General features: G+C 48.0%; 1 protein-coding gene across 1 annotated transcript in view; it reads right to left on the bottom strand.

Moving 5' to 3' along the window:
- Nucleotides 1–3,006: 3,006 nt before the first annotated feature.
- The window catches only part of TMEM132E (transmembrane protein 132E), a 130,613-nt gene continuing 110,665 nt past the window's right edge, over nucleotides 3,007–22,954 (bottom strand). Inside the window, exons 2-9 of the mRNA XM_056819460.1 lie at nucleotides 19,151–20,093; nucleotides 15,940–16,086; nucleotides 15,270–15,462; nucleotides 13,571–13,714; nucleotides 9,563–9,768; nucleotides 7,656–7,938; nucleotides 7,105–7,296; nucleotides 3,007–5,531 (exon numbers count right to left, since the gene is read on the bottom strand). Of these exons, the coding sequence (XP_056675438.1) occupies nucleotides 4,476–5,531; nucleotides 7,105–7,296; nucleotides 7,656–7,938; nucleotides 9,563–9,768; nucleotides 13,571–13,714; nucleotides 15,270–15,462; nucleotides 15,940–16,086; nucleotides 19,151–20,093 (3,164 nt within the window). The 3' untranslated portion in view covers nucleotides 3,007–4,475. The remainder of the gene's footprint in view (nucleotides 5,532–7,104; nucleotides 7,297–7,655; nucleotides 7,939–9,562; nucleotides 9,769–13,570; nucleotides 13,715–15,269; nucleotides 15,463–15,939; nucleotides 16,087–19,150; nucleotides 20,094–22,954) is intronic.

Below are 22,954 nucleotides of genomic sequence, written 5' to 3' on the forward strand. Positions count from 1 at the left end.
TAAATAAAGATACAAAAGAAAATAGTGTTAGCATGTGTTTTTCTAAGTCAATATGTAGTCTGGTTTTAGTGGTCTCTATTTGAGTTTGACACCATTAGACTAGATGATCTCTTAGTTCTTTTCCATTAGCTATAAACCCATAATAATGGGTCAATAATGGTCAATTATAATCAAATAGTGACCATTATAAATTTAGGGGGCTACAACAACTCTTGAAGACCACCAGCTCCTAAAAGGATCATAGGATTATTGACCTAGAGTTGAAAGAGACTTTAGAACCTATCTAGTCCAACTCCTTCATTTTATGAAGGAGGCTCTTGAGACTCAGAGGCATCTAGGAACTTGCTTAGGCATACATGACTAGTTAATATCAAAGAAGGTGTCATGGGCACATTGCCTGAGTTGTAGAGGAGCTACAATTTTGTGATGACAGAATGGTGGAGCAAGTGCCTACAATGGCAATTGCAGATTATTGAGGTATTAAAGAGATGCCTTTCCCCAAGTGCCTAGGACAGTGCTCCATTCATATGATAGATTTTTCATTCCATCTGCCTGTTATAAGTCTCCTCTCCACTTGTGCAAATTGCAGCCCATTCAGATTCTCTCATTCTGCATTTCTCTTCATTTTTTTCCTGGAAAATTTCCATATGAGATCTATTTATCATGTTTCTTGACTTTCTTTATTTGAGCTATCTATCCACTTGTTGGCTTCCCCATTTTGGTCCATGAATTTACTTTGGCTTTGAAATGTGTTTTTGCATTTATACTGGTACACAGGAGTGTCCACCATCTTAGGCAGATCTCTTTGGACTGCTGAAAGGATCTTGACATGAATTATACAAGATGAGAAGGCATGAATGGATTGTAATCTGCATTGGTGGAGTGACTACCTGAATAGTAGTATCAGGGATTATGAAAGTATGAATGTATCTGCTTTTCTTCTCCTAAATCACTTTCCTGTGAAGACTGAGATCAATCCTTTCCTTCAATCCAGTCCATACTTAAAATCAAAATATCACCTCTTAGAATGATCCCACTTTAATGCCTCAACAGAGCTGCCTCCTGATTCTGCATTTTATGCCTGGCTCACACTGTCCCTGGACACTGAATTTTTTGGCATAAAAGGATTGCCCCTGCTGCAAGCAGCACTAGGGAATGAGGACAAGCAGAGATGGAGACAAAGTCAGCAGAGGCTTCAACTGGAAGCATAGATGCCTGTGTAAACAAGAACAACAAATATTTTCCTGGCACAATTACTCAAAAATGGAGGCAAGGATAATGTCTCCTCTATGTGTGATGAAGCTGGCAACAAGATTTTAATATCAATGCAGTGTTTGGCTCCACGAGGGCCTTTGGGTTTCTGCAGATGTTACTGTGATTCATTCTTTTTCTTAAACTTTACTATAGATTCCCTTCAATGGGGGCTCGGAGCCCAGGAGAGGGAAGGTGCTAGGGCATGTTTGCCTATTTTAATTGAGAATCAATTTGAAGCATGCAGCAGCATCTGTGTAAATTCACCAATTCCCAGCAGGTATGGAATCACAACATTGGAAGGAAACTTAAGAGACCCTCTGGCCCACCTCTTCCCCATCCCCTTTCATTTTATAGCAGAAACGAAGGTTCTGAGAGGGGGATGATTTGCTCATGGGGTGGTGAGTTTCAAAACTGGGAATTAAATCTAGGTTTCTGTTCTAAAGCTCAGTGCTCTACATTATAGGACCTCTGTTGAGAGTCATCCCATTGTAGTCTTGAGACTATTCCTGCTGATTTTCATAAAGATGAGAGACCCTCATTGGTAATTGTTCTGGGGCTCAGGATTGCTAGGCAGTCTCTAAGGTAGAAAACGTTAATATCCAGGCAGCGGAAAATGGAATGGAATTATTTCCTAGCCATGGGTTTGGAGGGGGACAAGGAGAAATTTGACCTGGCCCTTTGGGGCTCATACACAGCTTTCCTCATCTGCTCCCTCAGAAGGTAGAAGGTTGACTTCTAAAGAATAGGCCAACTATTCTGATTGTTTAGGAAAATCACAGTGGTAGCCAGATTCAAAGCAGGTTGACCATAGAATGAAATGAACAAGACCAATACCATCAGTCTCTAGCAGAGGTCCTCAATGGTTTTTTTAGGCATTTTCCTAACTATATCCCAATATTTCTCTTGTAATCGTACATGTTTTATTTTATAGTTCTCTTATTTGATATATTTTATAGGTCTTAGATGGGGGTCCATTGGTGTCAGTAGACTGCCCAAGGGCTCCAGGGCTCCAAAAAAGTAAAGCACTCTCATTTTAAGACTTATTACAGGGGCAGCTGAGTGGTTCAGGGGATAGTCAGACCTGGAGATGGGAGAGTCTGGGTTCAAATCTGGCTTCAGATACATCCTAGTTGTATGACCCTGGGCAAGTCACTTAACCCCTATTGCCTTGCCTTTACTGTTGTGTCTTGGAACCAGTCCTCAGTATTGATGCCAAGACAGAAGGTAAGGGTTTATTTAAAAAAAAAAAAGACTTCTTATAGGGAAGTTCTTACCTACAACCTGATTCAGGTCCTATCTCTCCAATTATTTTAAGAGACAAACCTTTCTCAAATGCAGAATTCAGGGAATCAGGTCAGGGAACCTTAGGAGAAGATCAGTAAAATCAAACTCCTTCTTTAAATTTTAATCAAATTGATAGGCAGGGAGTCCCAGACACTGACCTCAGAGTCAGGGGAGTGTGATTCAAATCTTCCTTAACTATGTGACCTTGAGCAAGTCACTCAATTTGCTTGGACCTTAGTTTTCTCATCTGTAAAATGGGAGTGGGATGGGCTAGACTCTGAGGTCCCTACTATCTTTGGTTCTTTGACCCTATATCCTTCTCCCCCCTTTCAGTGGCTAGCAACACACTGGAAGAAGCATTTGTGAGCAGTGCATGTGAAGTTACGTGTTTGTGTATCTTTTCTCTTCCACGTTGGGTATCAGTGGGTATACATGATCACACATGAACAAAACCAAGGGAGCAGCACATCTGTTCTCCAGGTCCCTCTGCTCCCGCCCTGTCCTGGTCTCTTCTGTTTATTTATTTAAGAAAAATCAGACACAGTGGTGGGCAAAAACCCAAATGGAGAAATCACATCTGAGAAGTCACATTGTCCAATCCAGCTATCCCAGGGCAGTGGCGGTGATGCTGGTGCCCTCAGCTCCCACCCTAGAAGACAAGAAGTCTCCCGGTGCCCTGGGACCCACCCCATGGGGGTCTGTGTTGGCAGAGGGGAGGAAAGGCCGCCTCTCCGAGCGCCTCCCTCTCCCTCTCTCCCACCCTGGCCACCCAGAAAGGGGATAAAGAGCTGGCGAACCCATGACAAGTGGCTAAGGCGTGGTGAAGACCTCGCTGAGGAAATCACAAGGTTAGAAGAATTCCCACCTAACTGGGAATTGCAGGGCAGCGCCCTTGGGTCGGGGGACAGGGGTGAGACATTGTGGGGAAGCCACGAGAGCATGGGCAGATGGAGCTCCCCCTCTTCTCCCTTCTCTGCCTTCTTACCCCTTCCTTAACCCTTTCTGGTATAGTCTCACTAGCAGTACCCCCTCTCTGGGCAATAGATTTTTGGGGGTGCAGGGGAATGGTTGTGGACGGAGTAGACATGTGCTCCCCACTATCTCCCTACCCTACCCTACTCCACAGAAGGAGGCATTAGGAGAGGACCCATTAGCAATCCCTCAGGGGAGGAGATGGGAGGGAAGGGTGGCTTGAACCCTTTCTGTTGAGCTGGTGACCAAAGGACTCTCACGAGTCACCCGAGGAGATTCCCAGCCTCCCAGAGGGTCACAGAGCATCATTTCCCAACCCAGCCCAATCCTTCAGCTCTGCAGCTCCATCCCTCAGGAGGGCTGGGGGGAGTCCCCTCATCCCCATCCTCAGGACAGAAATCCCTGAATGTAGGTTTGAGAAAAGTCATTGTGCAGCTTGGGGGGAGGGAAAGAGGAGAAATGGGGGGCAGGGGAGGAGAGGGAAGCAGACCCCAAGGAAGGGATAACCAGAGGGTCAGACAAAGCTTGGGAGGGGCATATGGGGCAAAGCCCATGCTTCTTTCTTCTTCTCCCAACTTCTTTTTTTGTCTCTCTTGTCTACACACTTGCCGGGGGCCTCTTCTCACTCTCTGGGAAGGGAGTTATGGAAGTGGCAGATTGTAGAGGGCAGTGGAGACGCGGAAAGAGAGAAAATAGGGTCTCTCCTCCAATCCCTTCCTACTGGGCTGGTCCCCCCAGAGGGAGAACCAACGACGAAGGGAGGAGAGATGCAGGACAAGGCCTCAGAAGCAGCCCTGCCCAGGCCTAACCCAAGGTTAGGCGGTGGGGAGAAGGTTAGGATTTATAAAACCCAATCCAACAAGGCCCAGAATAAGCCCGGGAGGTGGAGGCAGACTCGTCCCGGAAAAGCAGCTGAGTGGGGCCAGGGTGGAGGCTCAGGGTCTCACGGGAGGGCTTTCACGCCTCTAGGCAATCTCTTTGATTCTGCGGATGTAGTTGTGCAGGTCCTGAGGAGCAGCCAGTGTGCCCCCCGCCACATCTGGGCAGCCCCACCTCAGGTCCTCCTCCTCCTCCTCCTCCCCAGCGGGCACTGAGTCATAGGCCAGCTCCTCGGAGGGCATCGTGGTGAACGTGGTGAACTTGACCCGCTTGCGTTTGGACGTGGGTGAGCTGGCCGGGTCCTCAGCCTGGTCCCGGGCCGAGCCCCCTGAGCTGCCATCCCCTCGCCCGTGAACTTGACTCTGGACGCTGGTCTGGGAGCTGCCGCTGCTGTGGTGGTCGCCGTGGCAGCAGGCTGGCACGGCCTCCAGAGGGTTGCCGGCAGGAGGGGAGAGCTCACCCTGGGCTCTCAAGGGCTGCCCGTTCCCCAGGAAGACCCAGTGATGGGAATGGTCCATGCTGGTCTGGCCCTCGGGGGGGATCCGCTTGTGTCGGTACCGCAGTACAAAGACAATACAGTTGATGAGGAAGACGAGAATGGCCAGGCAGAAGACCCCGAGTAAGGCGTACATCCCGATCTCCAGGTCGGTCAGCCCCCGGGGCATCTGGGTGAAGCCAGTGGGTGCCGGCGGGAAATCATCGGTGGTTGTCTGGGCCAGGCCAGCAGTGCCTGGCGTGGGAGGCCCCTGAGGGAAAGCAGTGCCCAAGTGGCCGGCCCCCACCACCTCATCATCACCATCCCCACCGCCCCCACCTGGGCCAGGCTGGCTTGGGCCCGGGTAGTCATAGGTGGGGTCCTCTTCCTCATTCCCAAAGTGGACCCGAAGCCCCACGGCCGCTGTGGCCAGGATGCTCTTCCTCTTGGACTTCTGACAGCTCTCTGCGATGGTGAGATCAGCCTGGAGCAGAAGACCTTCCCCCTCAGCCTCGGCCACCACAAGGGGGAAGGCCCGGTCCTGGGTCACCGTGGCCACCCGCTCATCCCGGCTGCTGACCAGCAGTGCGTAGTCTCTGGGGCTGTATAGGGAGAGTGGAGCTGTGGTGCCATCGCTGTAGGACAGCCAGAGGCTCAGGAGGGCTTCCTGGAAGAGAATAACCAGGGGAAGGGGATGGCAAAGAAAAGGGAGAGATGTCACAAAGGTTATCCCCTTTCCAGAGGAGCTGGAGATGGCTGTTGGAGTTGGGAGAGGGAAAATACTTGTGGTTTGTCCTTTTTCAAAGAGGACCAATGACATCACAGGGTGATATCCTGATATGTGCATGAATGAGATTTTAGTGCCACAACACTAGGCAGAAAGTGAGGAGCACAGAGGATGGAACTGATCTAACAAGGAGGAACTGAGTCAACCATTCCAACTTACTAAATTTAAACTACTCCAGCCATTTATTATAGTATCCGTCTTTGGAAATCTGCTTCACCTACAAGCCTTGCCATGGTGCCTTCCAGCTTCCCAGGCACTAAATCTGACCCATCAACGCATCCCAAGTATCCATGGACCTTGCCATTCACGCTGTGGCTGCGCCCTTGGGATGCACAGGCGCATCTTCGCAAATGAACTTTCCTATGTGTGTTGCCTCTTTCAATTAGAGTTCCCTGAAAGCAGGGGCTGTTTCACATTTTCTTTTTGTATTCTCAGCACTTGGTACAGTGCTTGGCACATTGTAAGTCCTTAAAGGATTTTTCATTTGCCCATCCATTCTTTCAAAGCCGGCCCTCATCACTGCCCCCTCCTCCCCATTATCTTAATAACTCAAGTCTCTTGTACTGCAGTATCAGCCATTCTTCCTTGTCCTGCTTTGGAGAAGATGAAGAAAAATCTGTTTTTTATTCATATGCTAAGGAATTGTTATTATCTCCTCTATTCTCTGGTCCAAGATTTCCTTGGCCTTCTCCCCTATGGCCTAAATAATTGAAAACATCACAGGAATATCAGAGCAAGAAGGGATTTTAGAAATAATATAGCCCATTTTATAGAGAAGGAAACTGAGGCCCAGTGAGAGTAATTTGCCTAAGATTGCATATTGAGCCAGAATAACCTGGATAACCTGAATCCCCTAGCTAGAGTTCTTCCTGCCTCAGACATTTACTACTTGTGTGACTCTGGGCAAGTCACTTAAATGCTCCAAGCCTCAGTTTCCATATCTATAAAATGAGGGTGGGGGGATCTCCATACTTGTCTAAGGACTTAAGTCAGTGGTCCCATGATCCCTTGATCTATTATATATTCTGCTTTTTTGCATCAATTTTTTTTCTTTTCCCCCACCCCATTTGTCTTTCTTCCTGTTCTTATTAGTCAAGGAAGCAGCTATTATTGGGGTTCAGGAGTTGGAGGGAATTGAGGAAGCTTGGTATTTGGTCCAGAGACCTAGAAAGAAAGGTTTCTTAGGTTTCCAGAAGTAATCTCTGATCTTTGAGTATAGTAAGATAAAGGGCTAGACTTCCCATAATTTAAGTCCTTACCTACCCAATATTGAACAATGGAGCCAGTAGGAAAGTAGTTAAACTCCCCATGTTTGAGCTCCCATTGAGCCAGGAAGGAGCAGCAGGCTGAATAACACGTCACCTAGAGTAGCCTCAGTAGCGGAGAATAGGAGCACAAGGTGAGGAACCCCGTCTTTCCCTCCGACCCCATCAGTCCAAGATGGGTTATTCACCTGCTTGAGGAAGTTGAGGGTCTGCTGGGCTGCTGTAGTAGCCAAGATGGTGTGACTATTCCCAGGACTGGGGCGGAGAGAGAGGGATAGGCTGGCTACCACCTGGCCTCGGAGCTCTGTGATGCTGACCTTCTCCTCTGTCACTGTCACCATGGTCTCCCCCAGGATAGCCTCAGTCAGTGGGGACACAACCTGGAGGTGAGGAGCAAATTGGATGCCAGATGCTCAGGCCACAGGTGAGTGTGGGGAAGGGGAGACAGAGGTTCAGGATGGTAGGGAACTTATTGCCTGCCCCAACCCCAACCCTTTAGAGACTAGCCATCCTTCCCCCCAAGAAGGATCCTTCTCTTGACTATAACTCATTACTTCAGAGCTATCAACAAGAACAGGTATACGAGAGGGAAGGGGTGAACAGGAATAATGTGGGGCTTGGAGCAGGGGAGCTGGAGTCAATCTCAGGGCAGCAGCTGCCCTTGTCAGCCCCCCTATTCTGTTTGGCCCGAGGATCTTAATCCAGGAAGGGTTGGGGCTAAGGGGAAGCCAATTCCTACCTTAAATGGGGTAGTCCCAGGCTCAAGGCCAGCCAAAGTGCTACTGTCCACCAGCTGGGCCACACGGGGGTCACCCACCCTCATGAAGTCACTGACCAGGTCGGTCACCTCCACCAGCCAGTCAGGGCCCAGCATGGTGACCACTTGATCAGTGCCCTCAGAGGATGTTGTGTGGAACTGAGTGAAGACCTGGAGGGTGGAATGTTGGTACTGCAGAGTACAGCCCCGGTTCTGTCGCCTCTCTTCCTCTTCCTCCTCCTCATCCTCACTTTCTCGAGCTGACCTGGGCACAAGCAAGAGGAGAGCAAGTTTAGGAAGATCACTTGGTCCTCAGCCTCATCTATGAGACAGAGGACATGTATACATGTGTGTGCTTGTGTGTATGCATGCATGTTAAGGAGGAAAGAGAATGAAGGCAGTGGGGAGGCAAGAAGCTAAATCCTGCTCCATTTACAGTCTCCACATATCCAGAGGATGTTGTCCCTATAATGTCGCTTTCTTCATTTGGTCCTTCCCAATTGTCTGAGCTCTAGAGAGGAGAAAGTAGTGTCTACCATATTGGAATGTGTGTGGGTGTGTGGGCATGGAAGGGGACTGGCCCTCCTCTCCCTTAGACTCTGGTTCTACTCTACTCCAAGAAGCAGTCTATTTTAGGAGGCTGTGTTTTCCTTTCTTTCTTTCTTTCTTTCTTTCTTTCTTTCTTTCTTTCTTTCTTTCTTTCTTTCTTTCTTTCTTTCTTTCTTTCTTTCTTTCTTTCTTTCTTTCTTCCTTTCTTCCTTTCTTCCTTTCTTCCTTTCTTCCTTTCTTCCTTTCTTCCTTTCTTCCTTTCTTCCTTTCTTCCTTTCTTCCTTTCTTCCTTTCTTCCTTTCTTTCTTTCTTTCTTTCTTTCTTTCTTTCTTTCTTTCTTTCTTTCTTTCTTTCTTTCTTTCTTTCTTTCTTTCTTTCTTTCTTTCTTTCTTTCTTTCTTTCTTTCTTTCTTTCTTTCTTTCTTTCTTTCTTTCTTTGTTTTTTAAAAATAAAAATCCTTACCTTCCGTCTTGGAGTCAATACTGACTCTAAGGCAGAAGAGTGGTAAGGGCTAGGCAATGGGGATTAAAGTAACTTGCCCAGGGTCACACAGCTGGGAAGTGTCTGAGGCCAGATTTCAACCTAGGGCCTCCCATCTCTAGGCCTAGCTCTCAATCCACTGAACTATCCAGCTGCCCCCTGTATTCCCCCTTCTTCCCAGTGTTTCAGGGGTTGGACTTTTTAGGTTCCTTCAAGCTCTAAACCTATGCTCCCATCCTTCACTTCCCCCTTCCTGCCATGTATCCATCCTCTTCTCTTATCTCTGCCCATCTCTCTCTTTTTTCATTTAAATATCCCAGAGAAAGACTCTAGCCAGCATCCTCCACTTCAACCCCATTCTCTAGACCCAACGGTCTGAGGAACTCCCAGTCTGTCTCAATAGTGTGATAGGATTGAAGAGTCCTGGAATTGTCCTTAGGGGGATCTGGGTTCAAAAGCTAGCTTGGCCTTGAGCAATTGCTTAGTCTCTCATCATTATAAAATGATGGGGTTGGCCTAATCTCTGAGGTCCTTCTTATTCTTCTTTCTTTTCTTTCCTTCTATCTCTCTAACCCACTGCCATGTTAAATCTTGGTGCCTGCATCTCTCTCATTCACCTTCATTTCTCCTCCGTGTGGCTTCTCTTCCAATCATTCTCCAAACTTCCTCCTGGATTTTTCCCACTCCAGGAGCTCAGAGTAGGTATAGAAAGCGTGTGGCTTTGAGCATCAATGCATGGGTAAGGGGAAGGATGGCCAAGACTGGTGTGTGTGTCTACATTGGTCTCTACTGGTGAATACACTGGAGGCTAAAGTCTACTTGAGTGGGAACCTATGTGTCCCCCAGGGTCATGCCTGTACCTTCTGTCTGGTAGAATGGGAACCCTCCAGCCCTTCACTTGGCTGAGTCGGGCATCAGAGAGTTCAATGTGTAAGGGCAACTTGGGAACCCAGACCGTCATCTCCAGGGGGGCACTCAAGATGTCATATCGGAAGGTCACCCGAGCATTCATGGAGCCCCTCGACTCCTTCCCGCTCACAAACACATAGTCACAGCTGCTGGACACCTGTGGGGTAGAGCAGTGGGGAGAAGTGAGGTAGAAAACTAGGAATGTGTCATGCTATAAAGACCCACCATTGCATCTGAAGCCTTAAGAGGGCCAGATGACTGGGTAGAGAGAACGCTTGGTAAGGAGGGGGCACTAGAGCCAGAGGAGGGTGACTGGAGAAGAATTGAGGCAAAGAAGTCCTTGGGGAAAGGAAGCAGACACAAGGGGAGGGGGTGGAGAAGCCCCTGAACAAATACACTGGTATAGTAATGTCCCTGCAAAGCATGATCATAACTAACCTGGCTTTGACTCTACTTTGACACTGTTCATCTTGTCCCTCTGTCTGGACCATTTCCTTTTCAAGCAGGCAGACACCAAGGGCTTAAATGCAGACTTGTCTCCCAAAGGGTCACTCACTACCCAGCCCAATGAAGCCAGGGAAGAACCCATCACGAGAGTGATTATTCACCGGATGATGGAATGAGCTTTGTCTCTGTTGTGAAAGGACTTGGGTTCAAATCCTGGGTCATTCTGGGTAATGAGCCTCAGTTTTCCTATTCGTAAAATGAAGCTATTGGGATAGATGGTCTCTGAGGACCCTTCTAACTCTAGGGTTATTTATCATGATCCCTGCCTGGGGCCTTGAAACCATGAGAGACACCTCTTCCATGCATGGAGTGCCATCCCATAGACTGCTGGGGAGTCTGGCCTCGGGGAGAGTCATGTAGTAGGATTCTCTATATACCCTACAGAGGGATGGGGGGGGGGGGAAGAGATAGAGACAGACAGAGACAGAGAGACAGACAGAGACAGAGAGGAGAGAAAAGAGGAGAGAGAAACAGAGAGACAGAAAGAGAGAGAGGAGAGAGACAGAAAGAGGAGAGGAGAAATAGAGAGAGAAGAGAGGAGAGGAGAGACAGAGACAGAGGAGAGAGACAGAGACACACACACAGAGAGAGAGAGAGAGAGAGAGAGAGAGAGAGAGAGAGAGAGAGAGAGAGAGAGGTACAACCTATAGTCCACAGACATGAATGGAATGGAAAGAATGGGCCTGGGGACACAGAAAAGGAGAAAGGATTTGAGTACCCTTCTAGCTTGAGTTCAAGTCTACTTCTAAGGCAAACTGGCTGTGTGTCTTAGAACGAATCACTTAATCTCTCAGTGCTCTGGGAAATTCTGACTGTTAAGTTGAAGAGAAGGTGTCCACCTGCATTGGTGAAAGAAATTTCCTTACCTAGGAGGTCCCTGTACTAAAGGAATCCCAATCTAGTCCCTCTCCCCCAAAGCTTATAGCAGGTCCATAAAAAAGTTCATTGAACTGAATCCCAAAACACAGACACACATACACATTCCCCAGGTGCACACACACGCCGGAGCTGCCTTGGCCCCCACCTGTGCACATGATATACAGTTTGCTCCTATCCAGGAATGATGCTTACAAAGATACACACAGGACACGGGTTCAGGGTGCGATGAGGGAAGAATGGAAGGAGTGGGGAGGTCACTTGATCCAGGTTCTTTCTCCCAACATCTTTTCCTCTCCCCTCACCACAGTGTGGGGGCCGTTACTAAAATGATCCAGCTCAGAGTCCCTAAATGGACTTAGCTCATCACTGCTTTAGTGGCTGGAAGAGAGGGTGGTAATCTCCCTGACAAAACAGCCCATTTCTCCATTAAAAGTCAGTGAGAGGGCAACTAGATAGTACAGTAAATAAAGTACCAGGCCTGGAGTCAAGAGGACCTGGGTTCAAATCTGGTTTCAGACACTTCCTAGTCGTGGGATCTGGGAAGTCACAACCCCAATTATCTAGCCTTTGCCACTTTTCTGTCTTAGAATTGATAATAAGATAGAAAAGTTTTTAAAAATCAACAGAATGTATTCCAAATTTGGACAAAGACCACTGGCAGCTTTCCAAAATCTATTCCAGGGAGCAGCTGGGTGGCTCAGTGGATGGAGAGCCAGGCCTAGAGACTGGAGATTCTGGGTTCAAATTTGACCTCAGACCTAGCTGTGTGACCCTGGGCAAGTCACAGCCCCCACTGCCTAGTATTTACCATTCTTCTGCTTTAAAACCAAAAAAAAGTATTGGTTCTAAGACAGAAGGTGAGGGTTTAAAAAAATCTATTCCACCGGAGAAGGGCTGGGGGTAGGAGGTTCCAGGTTCAAAGACAACCCTTTGGTCTAACTATTCCTTTTCTGTGCTCTGTGATCATGGACATCAGTAGGTCAGACCTTAGGAAACATCCTTTGGAGGCAAAAATTCTGCTCCTGAAAACATGAGCCTGGGAGGACCCAGAGTCCTCTACAATGTCGGGGCAGGTAGGTGGTGTAGTGGACAGTGCACAGGGCCTGGAGTAAGGAAGTCCTCTGTTCAAATCTGGCCTCAGACACTCACTAGCTGTGTGTCCCCGGGCAAGTCACTTAACCTCTGTCTGCTTCAGTTTCCTCATCTGTAAAGTGGCAATGATAATAGGACATACTTCACAGGGCCCTTGTGAAGATAAAATGAGCTAATATTTGTAAAATGCTTTCTAAACCTTAAAGCATTACATAAAATATTAGCTAGTCTTATTATCCTTCCAAGAGGTAGGAGTATCTATGGCTGAGATGAATTATATACACTTCAGTCTGAGAGAGAGAGAGAGAGAGAGAGAGAGAGAGAGAGAGAGAGAGAGAGAGAGAGAGAGAGAGAGAGAGAGAGAGAGAGAGAGAGAGGGAGAGAGAGCGCAGGATGAAGGAACAAAAACCCACAGCTCCCCCTTCTTCTGTTCTCCTTAATGCTGAATTATTTACAGGAACAGAAAACAGATCCAGCCATGTAATCTTTTGATTTATGGAGCCCGCCGGGAACCCTGACACTGTAATAATGGTTCTCTGGCTCCCCAGGTAAGATGCCTATGCCAACTTCTCACCCTCTTCCCGTCTTCCTCCACTTCCCCATTTACTCTCCCCAAACTCTTCTCCTTTTCCTACTTGCCTCCAACCCACTTTCCATACTGGGCAAGAAGGAATAAATCTGGGGGGCCCCCTGGAGGTAGCTTGACAAATGATTTATCACAAGCTGGGCTTCCTTCATCCCTGGAATGCTGAGGACAGGATATACCTACAATAATCTTGTTTAAAGAAAACATCAAGAGGAGTCCAGCTTGTGGTTATTTATGGCTGGATCAGGTATAGAGGGATAGGGGATAAGGAAGATACTGAGGGTTAGAGATATAGAACTAGACTGGACTTTAGAGACCATCAAATCTAGCTCTCTCTTGTTTTATAGATGAAGAAATTGAGGCCCATGAAGGTCAGCTCTGGAATTACACAGCTACTGAGTTGTCTAAGGTGATTCGAACCCAAGTCTTCCTCATTCCAAATCCTTTGTCCAATCTACTGTTGTGTTGGTTTCAGAAGTTAAGAAAGGAGAATTCCTTCTATTTCTACTGTAAATAGTTCTCAATAGGACTTCTTTTTCCAAGAGGATTTGATATCAAGCCATCTCTCTCCCATAAAAGGTCACTTCCTCCAGGAAGCTTTCTAAGACTTGTCAGAAAACAAAAACCAAAAAGCAAACACCCCTCCCCAAAATGAATAGTTTCCCCCCTAACCCAGATAGGACATGCAAAGCTCATCATTCTGTCCTCCCCTCTCCCCACCATCATGCTTTTGGGCCATCCTATACTCCACCCAAAATGCATTTGTTCTTGAGTATTATATAATGCTGATTTAACATTGATCATGAGCATTCCTACCCTTTAGATTCCTCGGGATTCCTGCCTCCCACCAAGGAGAGCTGCCCCCTTGGGGGATCTTGAAGACCACCGTACCCACCTTGATGATGTCTTCATTGTTGGACTCACACTCCACCAAAGCTGAAACATCCAGAACAAGGCCTGTCACCTCAATAGCGATGACCTTGACTGGTATAGCCACTGTCCGGCCAGTCAAGATAGCTGTGTTGATGATCTCCGTGTCCTATGGGAAGGATGAAAGAGACAATGCATGGTTCTATCCAGAGCCCATCATAGTCCATTTCCTCTGCCATCTTGGAGAAGACAAGCATCACTCCTTCTCATCTTCCCTTCTAACTCTGCCTCCTCTACCCTCAATGATCTCCCCCCTTGTTCTTCACTCCTCATATGGAATGTGTCTGTTTTTCCCCTTGCACCAACGTACAGGTTAAGGTTCACAAACAAACTCAAATACATTCATCCATAGCCACACATTTTCAGGTAAATACATTCAGTCATCTTCTCATGATTGTACCACTGAGGCATCTTTCTGGCTGGCTTTCTGGAGAAGTAGCCCATTCTATGACCCTCCCTCTGATGGATATTTACACCAGCTAGCCTCCATGTCTAGTACACACTCCATCTGCATCTCCACCTGATGAGATTATTCTCTTTCTACTTCGTTGTCACTCCATGAAGTACTCCCAGATTACCCCAGCTGAATGTGGTCCTTTTCCTCAGCTTTTCCTGGACCACTTGGTCTGGATCTCCTTCTAAGGACTCTTCCAGTTCTAAATCCCCAATTATACAGTTCTTTGCCCACATTCTTCCAGGCACCATGCTTCTCTGTGTGTCCTTGTTCCTTCTCATTCCAGTGTAAGCCCCTTAAGGCCAGGGACCATGCTGCCATTTAAAAAATCTTTGTATTCCTTCACCTAGCAGGTTGCCCCTGCACAAGCAAGTGCTTGATTATTGTTTGTGGAATTGAATTAATCTTAAACATTGCTGTCAGATATTATCTTACAAGTTCATTGAGTCACGTCTATATTTAGTCACTTAGTTTCCACAGTCTCTTTTTCCTCTTTTCTCTCTCCCCACTCTCTCTCCTTTCTCTTTCCCTCTCTTTCTTCTTTCATTTCTTCCCATCTTCTCTCTTTTCTTTCCTCTCTCTTGGTCCCTCTTGGTCTCTAACTCTCTCTCTCTCACACACACACACACACACACACACACACACACACACACACACAGAGGAAATACCTTCAAGGCTATCTAGGCAAACTTTCTAGTTTTCTAAGTGAGGAAACTGAGGCACAAAGTTTAAATGACTTGCCCCTATGGTTACATAGGTAGTAAGTAGCAGAATCAGAATTTGAATCCAGGTCCCCTAACTCTTAAGTACTGTGCCCTTTCCACTGTACCACATTGCCTCCATGACATGTACTCAGTCATACATACATAGTCATACACACAGTTACACATATAAACACACACATTGGTGAGTGTGTATGATTGTACAATCATACACGTACACTCACCAATAATCAATGAATTCACAAGCATCTATCAAGCACCTCTTAGGCATCTGGCACTATAGATACAAAGATGGAAATAAAGCAGTTCTTGTCCTCAAGGGACTTATCATCATTGGGGAAAATAATGTGAACATATGCAAGTAAAAATGCAACATGGTGAGGTGCATTAGGATCAAGGGGTCTCCAAGGAGCACCCCCCCCAATTTAAGAAACAACATTACATACAGGAATGCCATCACACTCTCATGCACTCAGGAAGTCCCTCACCATAGCCAGGGGCAGAATAGCCTGCACATCCCTCTGAATGACAGTCAGCTCAGTCACTGCCCTCTCCAGGTCAGGCAAGGGGCTCCTGCCTCGGTAGTCGATATGCCACATGATCCTCCGCTTCACGGACTGGCTGGTGAAGTTCTCCATCTCAAAATCCAGCTGCAGGATCTCCAGGGGTCCCTCCCCCTCCCTGCCAGGTATGAAGGTGATGGCAGCAGGAGGGATGAGCAAAAAGGGCTGGGGGGCCATTCCTCCTTGGTGGGATGGGGGAATCCCTGAAAGCCGTCTAACTGGTAGTGAGACAATCTCCCTGACCCTTGAGAAAAACTAAATAATTGGGGCTGGATTCCCTCTAATCCTACCCCCACTGCCCCAGTCCTTGGCTTTACCAAAGTTATCTTTGCTCTCTAATTTGGAAGTCTCTGATGCACTCATGCTTCTTCCCTTCTAGTTTGTGTTGGGACCAGAAGCTTCCTTTTTTGGTAGTCAGGATTCCTGGGTCCTGCCTCAATTTGGCATTGATTTTTCTTTCTAAGGCTCCCTCCCCACTTCTGCCTGGCAATCCTTTCATGCTCTCCTCCCTCCAACCCAGTCATGGGTTTACGCTGAGAAGGGTCAACAGGGGGACCCACCCTCCAGGACATGCAAGGTGGCTATTGGGGCTGACCTGGGGAGCAAGGGGGTACTTGGAGTCCTGGATACATCCACGGTGGCAGTTGAGTGCTTTCCCCCAGTGAGCAGCTCTGAAGTCACCTGCCATTGGCCATTTCGGGCCTTGGTGCCCAGTAGGGTTACTCCCTTCTTGGCCTTCACCCTGAGAACAAAGATGGAGGAAGAAGGGGCTGGGGGTCACAGTGGGGCCCAGAGCTCCTTCCAATTCTAGGGGTCATTAAGAAATACCACTTGCCAAGGAACCCTTGTCTAAGGCATGGTGGTAAGGGCAGGATGAACTAACCCTCTGCCTTAACTGTGCCTGGGGAAAGGCAATCCAATTAACTTATTTCTGAAGAGGAAGAGCAAGACTTCTGGGAAATTGTCTCTTGGTTCCAAGGGTCCAGAGGATACACCTAAAATAATCTGCAGTTTGAAGCAGGATCTAATGAGCTAACTACACTTTTCCACACTCAAGTGTTACTGGCTTGTTAAAGTTGACCCTTCCCAGAGGTACCCTAATTTGAAATTCAATTCTACCCCAATTCACCAATCACCCTTTGTGAAGGCTACTCATGGAGGGGGTGCCTTGATGAATGGAGCTCATTTCTCATCCTCAAGGGGTTGAAAATCTTGTTAGTCTGTCAAGAAGAGGGTAAGAGGGGGCAGCTCAGTGGATTGAGAGCCAGGCCTAGGGATGGGAGGTCCTTGGTTCAAGTCTGGTCTCAGTAACTTCCTAGCTGTGTGACCTTGGGGAAGTAACTTAACCCCCATTGCCTAGCCCTTACCACTCTTCTGCCTTGGAACCAATATAGAGTATTGATTCCAAAACAAAAGGTAAGAGTTTAAAAAAAAGGAAGAAGAAGAAGAAAGAAGAAGAAGGAGGAGGAGGAGGAGGAGGAGGAGAGTTTATGTGAGTTTACAGTTTAGCTAGGTGGTGCCATGAATAGAACTCTTGGCCTGGAGTCAGGAAGACCTGAATTCAAATCTATCCTTAGACATTTATATGATCTTGGACAAATTACTTAAATTCTGTTTGCCTCAGTTTCCTCAGCTATAAAATGGAGCTAATAACAGCACCTACCTTCCAGGTTATTATGAGGATCAACTGAGATAATATTTGTAAAATGTCTGGCACATATGAATCACTTACTACTTATTCCCTTTGCTAGTTACTGTTGGTGTGACTTTGGGAAAGTTACTTAATCTCAGTTTCCTCATCTGCAAAACAAAAGGATTGAACTAGCTGATCTCTGAGATCTCTTCCAGGGCTAAATCTCTGATCAGGTAGACATTCTTATGGGACTGTCATCTATTCATAAGGCCAATTCGATTTGGATTTCCCATTTTCAGGAATGTCTAGAGTCTAGGAAGTTAGGACATCTCAAAGGACTTGAAGCCCTTGAGGTATGGGCCATGCACCAATGGGTCTGCTCTCTTCTGAGATACTCCTTGGGAGAGGCTTTGAAGCTCCCTCTGCTTCAGGGCTGGGAAAATGAAAGCTAAAGTTGAAACCTCACTCATCCTGTCTTGCCCTTCTCTTCTTCTCTCCCTCCAGGGACCAGGGGATGCCTGTGGCTTTCTGTCAGTCCACTCTGCCATTAGAAGTCAATGTAATCAACTTTGTAACTTTCCAATAGTGCTTAATGAATATGTAGAAAGGCCTTGACCGCGGCAGCTTGCTCACCTATGGAAGCCTAGGAGAGGGAGGCAGATGCACAAAGGTGGGGGGGGACGGACCCTGACAACTTCACAGACTCCAATGATCATCCCTCTTGCCTTCTCCAGTTTTCCCATTTACAGGTAGCTAGCTAGAGTGCCCAGTATATATAGTGTTGAACTTGAAGTGAAGAAGACCTGAATCAAGGTGTGACTCAAACACTTAAAAACAAACTATTTAAACACTTTCAGTGTTAATTTCCCCATCAGGCAAATCAAGTTACAGGGTGGTACAGTGGAAAGAGTACTGGGCCTGGAGTTGGGAAGACTCATCTTCCTGAATTCCTATTCAGCCTCAGACACTTACTAGCTGTGTGACCCTGGGCAAGTCATTTCACCTTGTTTGCCTCAGTTTCCTCCTATGTGAAACGAGCTGGAGAAAAAATGGCAAACCATCCCAAAATTTTTGCCAAGAAAACCCCAAATGGGGTCACACAAAGAGTCAGACACAACTGAACAACAAAAATTAAGATAAATACAGTGCTTGCCTCACAGGGCTGTTGTGAGGATCAAAGGAGATAACATAAAAAGCTTTGCAGACCTTAAAGTCCTATGTTAATGTTTATTATTATTATTATGGTCACTTTTATGATTATGCTTGTTGCTAGCATCTCTTATATTCCTCAGACTGGGCCCTCTAGACCTTAGTCCAACCTTCCCCCACTTTTTCTCTAGCAATCCTAAACAGAGGAGCAGGGGGGTGATCTATGAGGTCAGTGGGACAGGTATGATTATCCCCACTTTATAGATGAGCACATCAAGGCTCCAAGAGTGAATTGACTTAAAGGTAGCTACGTGATTCAGGAGAGGGAGCCAGGCTTAGAGATGGGAGAGTCCTGGGTTCAAATATGGCCTCAGACACTTCCTAGCTGTGTGACCCTGGGCAAGTCATAACCTCTGTTGCCTAGCCCTTTTCACTAGCTCTTCTGCCTTGGAACCAATCCACACTATTACTTTTTTTTTTAACCCTCACCTTCCCTCTTGGAATCAATACTGTATATTGGTTCCAAGGCAGAAGAGTGGTAAGGGCTAGGCAACAGAGGTTATGACTTGCCCAGGGTCACACAGCTAGGAAGTGTCTGAGGCCATATTTGAACCCAGGACTCTCCCATCTTTAGGCCTGGCACACTATTACTTTTAAGATGGAAGATAAGGATCTAAAAACAAAATAAAGTAAATGAATTGACTTGTCCAAAGTCAAGTTAATGATGAAGCAGAATTTAGACCTGGGAAGGGTCAAGCCCAGCCTTTCTTGAACACAGTAGGAAGAAGGGGACTTCTAGTAAGCTGGACTCCTGTTGGTTTCACAAGCTCAGTTAGCTTTGAACCAAGAGGACACCAGGATTTACTTGGATTCAAATCGTGCTCCTGACACAATAAGTGGGTGACCCTGGGCAAGTCCTTTAACCCCTCCAAGCCTCCATTTCCCCATTTGTAAAATGAGGCATCTGGGCTCAATGGCCTCCAGAGTGACTAAATCTATGGTCCTAGGACTGCAACCCTTGTACCTGAGGGTGAAATGTTCCACGCTGGGGTTGGAGGAGGAGGAGGAGTTGGGTGCCAGATAGAGGAGTATGCTTAACACCTCTCCAGGTTTCAGGGGACGGTCTGGGAGGCGGATGACTAGGTTGCCGTCCAGTCGGTGTTCTTGGAGTGCCCGCCGGGGCGGTGGGCGGTAAAGACTGATGCTGCCTATCCGTAGGAGCGGGTACTGGGTGGGGCCCTCCGCCCGGGCTCCTCCCCCGCCCCGGCGGGGCCCCTCTCCGCCACAGCCCCCACTGGCATCGGGAGCGTGGAGTCTATAATAGAGCTCAGCTTGCTGGCTTTCCCCACCGGGCTCCGGCTCCAGGCCTTCTGGGGGCTTGCGGCGGGCAGGGGGCGGTGCCGCCGGAGCAGGCGGTCCGAACCAGGCCAGGGGCAGCTCGGCCCGGACCAGGCAGGTGGCCAGTCCTCCACTCAGGCGGCAGGAGCTCTTGACCTCGTGGGCATTGCGGAAGGCGTGGAGGCGGACACAAGGCAGCCTCTCGGTGGCCCCGAAGTCGTCCCAGTCCCGGCCGGCCACGTAGAACAAGACCTGAGCCACGGGCTGCGAGGCGGGCACGCGAGAGTGCACGATGAAGGCCCGAACCTTCCAGTTGACGGTCAGACGCTCGGGGATGTCCAGGGTGCTGGCGGGCTGCAGGAGCTCCCGGGCCAGGACCTGGCTGGTGCTGAAGGGCCCCAGGGACACGTTAAGGATGGGCAGCTCCTTCGTCTGGAAGACCACGAAGGGTTCCGAGCGCTGCAGGGGGCCCCCGCCGCTGCTGTTGGCCGTGGGAGGGGGCGGCGGCTGCACCTCTCGAAGGAAGAAGGCCAGGCGGGTGTGGGACAGGCGGTAACTGACGGGCAGCACTGGCGCAGCAGGAGCCTCGGGGGGCATCGGCGTGGCCAGGTGGGAGGTGCGGCCAGACGCTGCGAAGAGAGGAGAGAAGGAAGATCAGGAAGCTGTAGGAACTTAATGCCCTCCCATTCCCTGACGGAGGGCATAGGCGCCCCCAACCTCCGTGCTCCTAGATATTTCAGGTATAAAAGGTGTTAGGAAGGGGTGGTTGGTACACTGGATAGAGAATGAGAACCCTAGTTCAAGTCCTCCCTCCCATATTGACTGTGTGACCTTGGGCAAGTCACTTAATCTTTCAATGCTCTTGGCACCCCACAAGGCTAAATTGCAGATGGGGGGCAGATGGGTAGTTCAGTGGGTTGAGAGCCTGGCCTACAGATGGGAGGCCCTGGGTTCAAACATGGCCTCAGACACGTCCTAGCTGTGTGACCCTGGGCAAGTCACTTAACCCCCTAGTCTTTTCCCGAATTCGAGTGCTCAAGCTGTGTGTTAGCCCGGCAATGGGAAGATTTGAGGGAGAAAGTGCTGGCTTTGGGCTGGACCGAAGGGCGGGACCCGCAAAAACTGTGGTGGGGCGCTGGGAAGAGGGGGAATGGAGCAGCTCCCTGAGTGGCAGCTCCGCCACGTCTCTACCAACACTGGCTTAGCCCTTGCCGCTCTGCGGCCTTGGAACCAATACATAATATTGATCCTAAGGCGGAAGGTGACGGTTAAAAAAAAAAAGACTAAATTGCAGAGACTGAAGCATCCCATTGTTCGTTCACTTGACGTCCTTCATGAGTTTTTCTCCAGTATAAGTCATGCGTCTTCTTCCCCATCCGTGTGGCATGATAGCGCATGAACAACTTAGATCCTATTACCTGCCAGCTGGGGAGGGGAGAGGCTGGGAAGGAGGGAGAGAACCTGGACCTCAAAATGTCAGAAAGCGATGACTAAAATTGTGCTGACATTTAATCAGGAAAAAAATATAAAATGAAATACAAAAGGCTAAAAGGCTACCCTGGGCGGGGAGAGGGAGTCCCTTGGCTAGCTAGCTAGCGTGGGGGTTGCCTGTACCGGTAAAATCACAGGGTCCCGCCAAAGCCCTCCGAGAGTCTCCCAAGCCATCCGATGTGCCCTGGACCCTGGTGGAAATAGTACTGACTCAGAGGCGCTGGGTTCCAGTCTTGGCTCCGTCATTTATAATAAATGACTGTGGGACGGGAGGTGGACTCAGTGAAGGGGTGATTAATGTTTCCCAGAGATTCAGGAGGATAAGCCCAAGAGGAGCAGAGTAGGTGCCAACGCCTCGTTCCCGGGGCAGGTGGGGACCATTGTGGAGAGTGCTGCTTCGTGTAATTCTCCTACTATTTGCTGGCATTTCTATTTTAAGCAAATTATCTCTTTTTGCACAACTTACATAACGTAGGACCTATAATTAATGTTGTCTGGCCGGCGGGAGAGGTGTTCAGAGAGGGAAAAAATAGGGGGTTTTAGCGCGAATCTCAGTAGCTTGGAACCCAAATTGGGCACAAATGCCCAAAGGTAACATAAAGGGGTGTTATACTTATAAACGAAATTTTTCATTCTTTATCCTTCTCTTAAAATTCCACAATCTCTCTCTCTCCAGAGGCTCCCAGAACTTGGGCTTTAAAGTACTTCTTTACTTATATCACCATTTAGGGACAGTTTGGGAAAGCCACTGCCCAGATCCCTTTCTAGCCACTCTCAGCAGGTAGATGTCAAAGGGAATAGACTTTGCTGTTGTTACTTAGTCGTTTTGCACTTGTGTCTCTCTCTTTCTGATCCCATTTGGGGTTTTCTTGGCAGAGATACTGGAGTGGTTTGCCTTTTCTTTCTCCATCTCATTTGATGGAGGAGGAAATGGAGGCAGCGTCAAATGACTTATCCAAGGTCACACAGCTAGTAAGAAGATAAACCACAGGACTCAAAATCAGAAAGACCCAAGTTCAAATTCTTCCTTAAATAGATACAAGCTGTGTGACCCTGGATAAGTCTGTAAACATCTATATCTTATCTCTTATGCCCATTTTACAGTTTCTTCAAAATGGAGGTAATAATATCACTCACTTCATAGGATTGTGGGGAGGATCTGTTGAGTTAACATAGAAAGAGACTTGCAAATTTTCAAGCTCTGCACACAAGCACCCACACTTGTTCCAGAATATGGTACTTCCAAATGACCAGTTTGTTGCCCTTTTCCCTGGATCAGGGTCTGGTTCTTTTGTAGGGTCAATGGGAATAGACGGGTAGGGGAAGAGGGAAAAACAATGTTTTCTGAGATTAGAACAATGGGCATCCTCATGTTTGGGTGGCATGGGAGAGTCTGGGGAAATGGACCTAGGTGGGGCAGATCAGGAATGGCATGGAGGGGGGGCAGCTGGGTAGCTCAGTGGATTGAGAGCCAGGCCTAGAGATGGGAGGTCCTAGGTTGAAATCTGTCCTCAGACACTTCCCAGCTGTGTGACCCTGGGCAAGTCACTTAACCCCCATTTCCTAGCCCTTATCACTCTTCTGCCTTGGAGCCAATACACATTATTGATTCCAAGATGGAAGGTAAGGGTTTAAAAAAAAAGGAATGGCATGGAGGTCATTGGAGACAGAGACTTTGGGCACCCACTAAAACACTCAGCCCTGCAGGCTGACAACCCTGAGCAATGGAGTGTTTCTAATCAGAGCACCCAGTCTTGAAAACTAGGCCTAGAAATGAAATATAAAATGAGGGGGTTGGACTATGACGTCTGAGTCCTTCTGGCTGCCCAGTAGAGAAGTCCTCATTTTTGTGGGCAGCCCTGGATGTGACTGGAGTTGCTGTAAGTGGTCCCAAAACTGTGATGTGCTCTATCTGTGTGTGTGTGTGTGTGTGTGTGTGTGTGTGTGTGTGTGTGTGTAAAAGAAACTTACAATCAGATGATTTCTTTGCTCATTTTGA

This window comes from Monodelphis domestica, chromosome 2 (assembly GCF_027887165.1).
Source record: "Monodelphis domestica isolate mMonDom1 chromosome 2, mMonDom1.pri, whole genome shotgun sequence".
NCBI lineage: Eukaryota > Metazoa > Chordata > Mammalia > Didelphimorphia > Didelphidae > Monodelphis > Monodelphis domestica.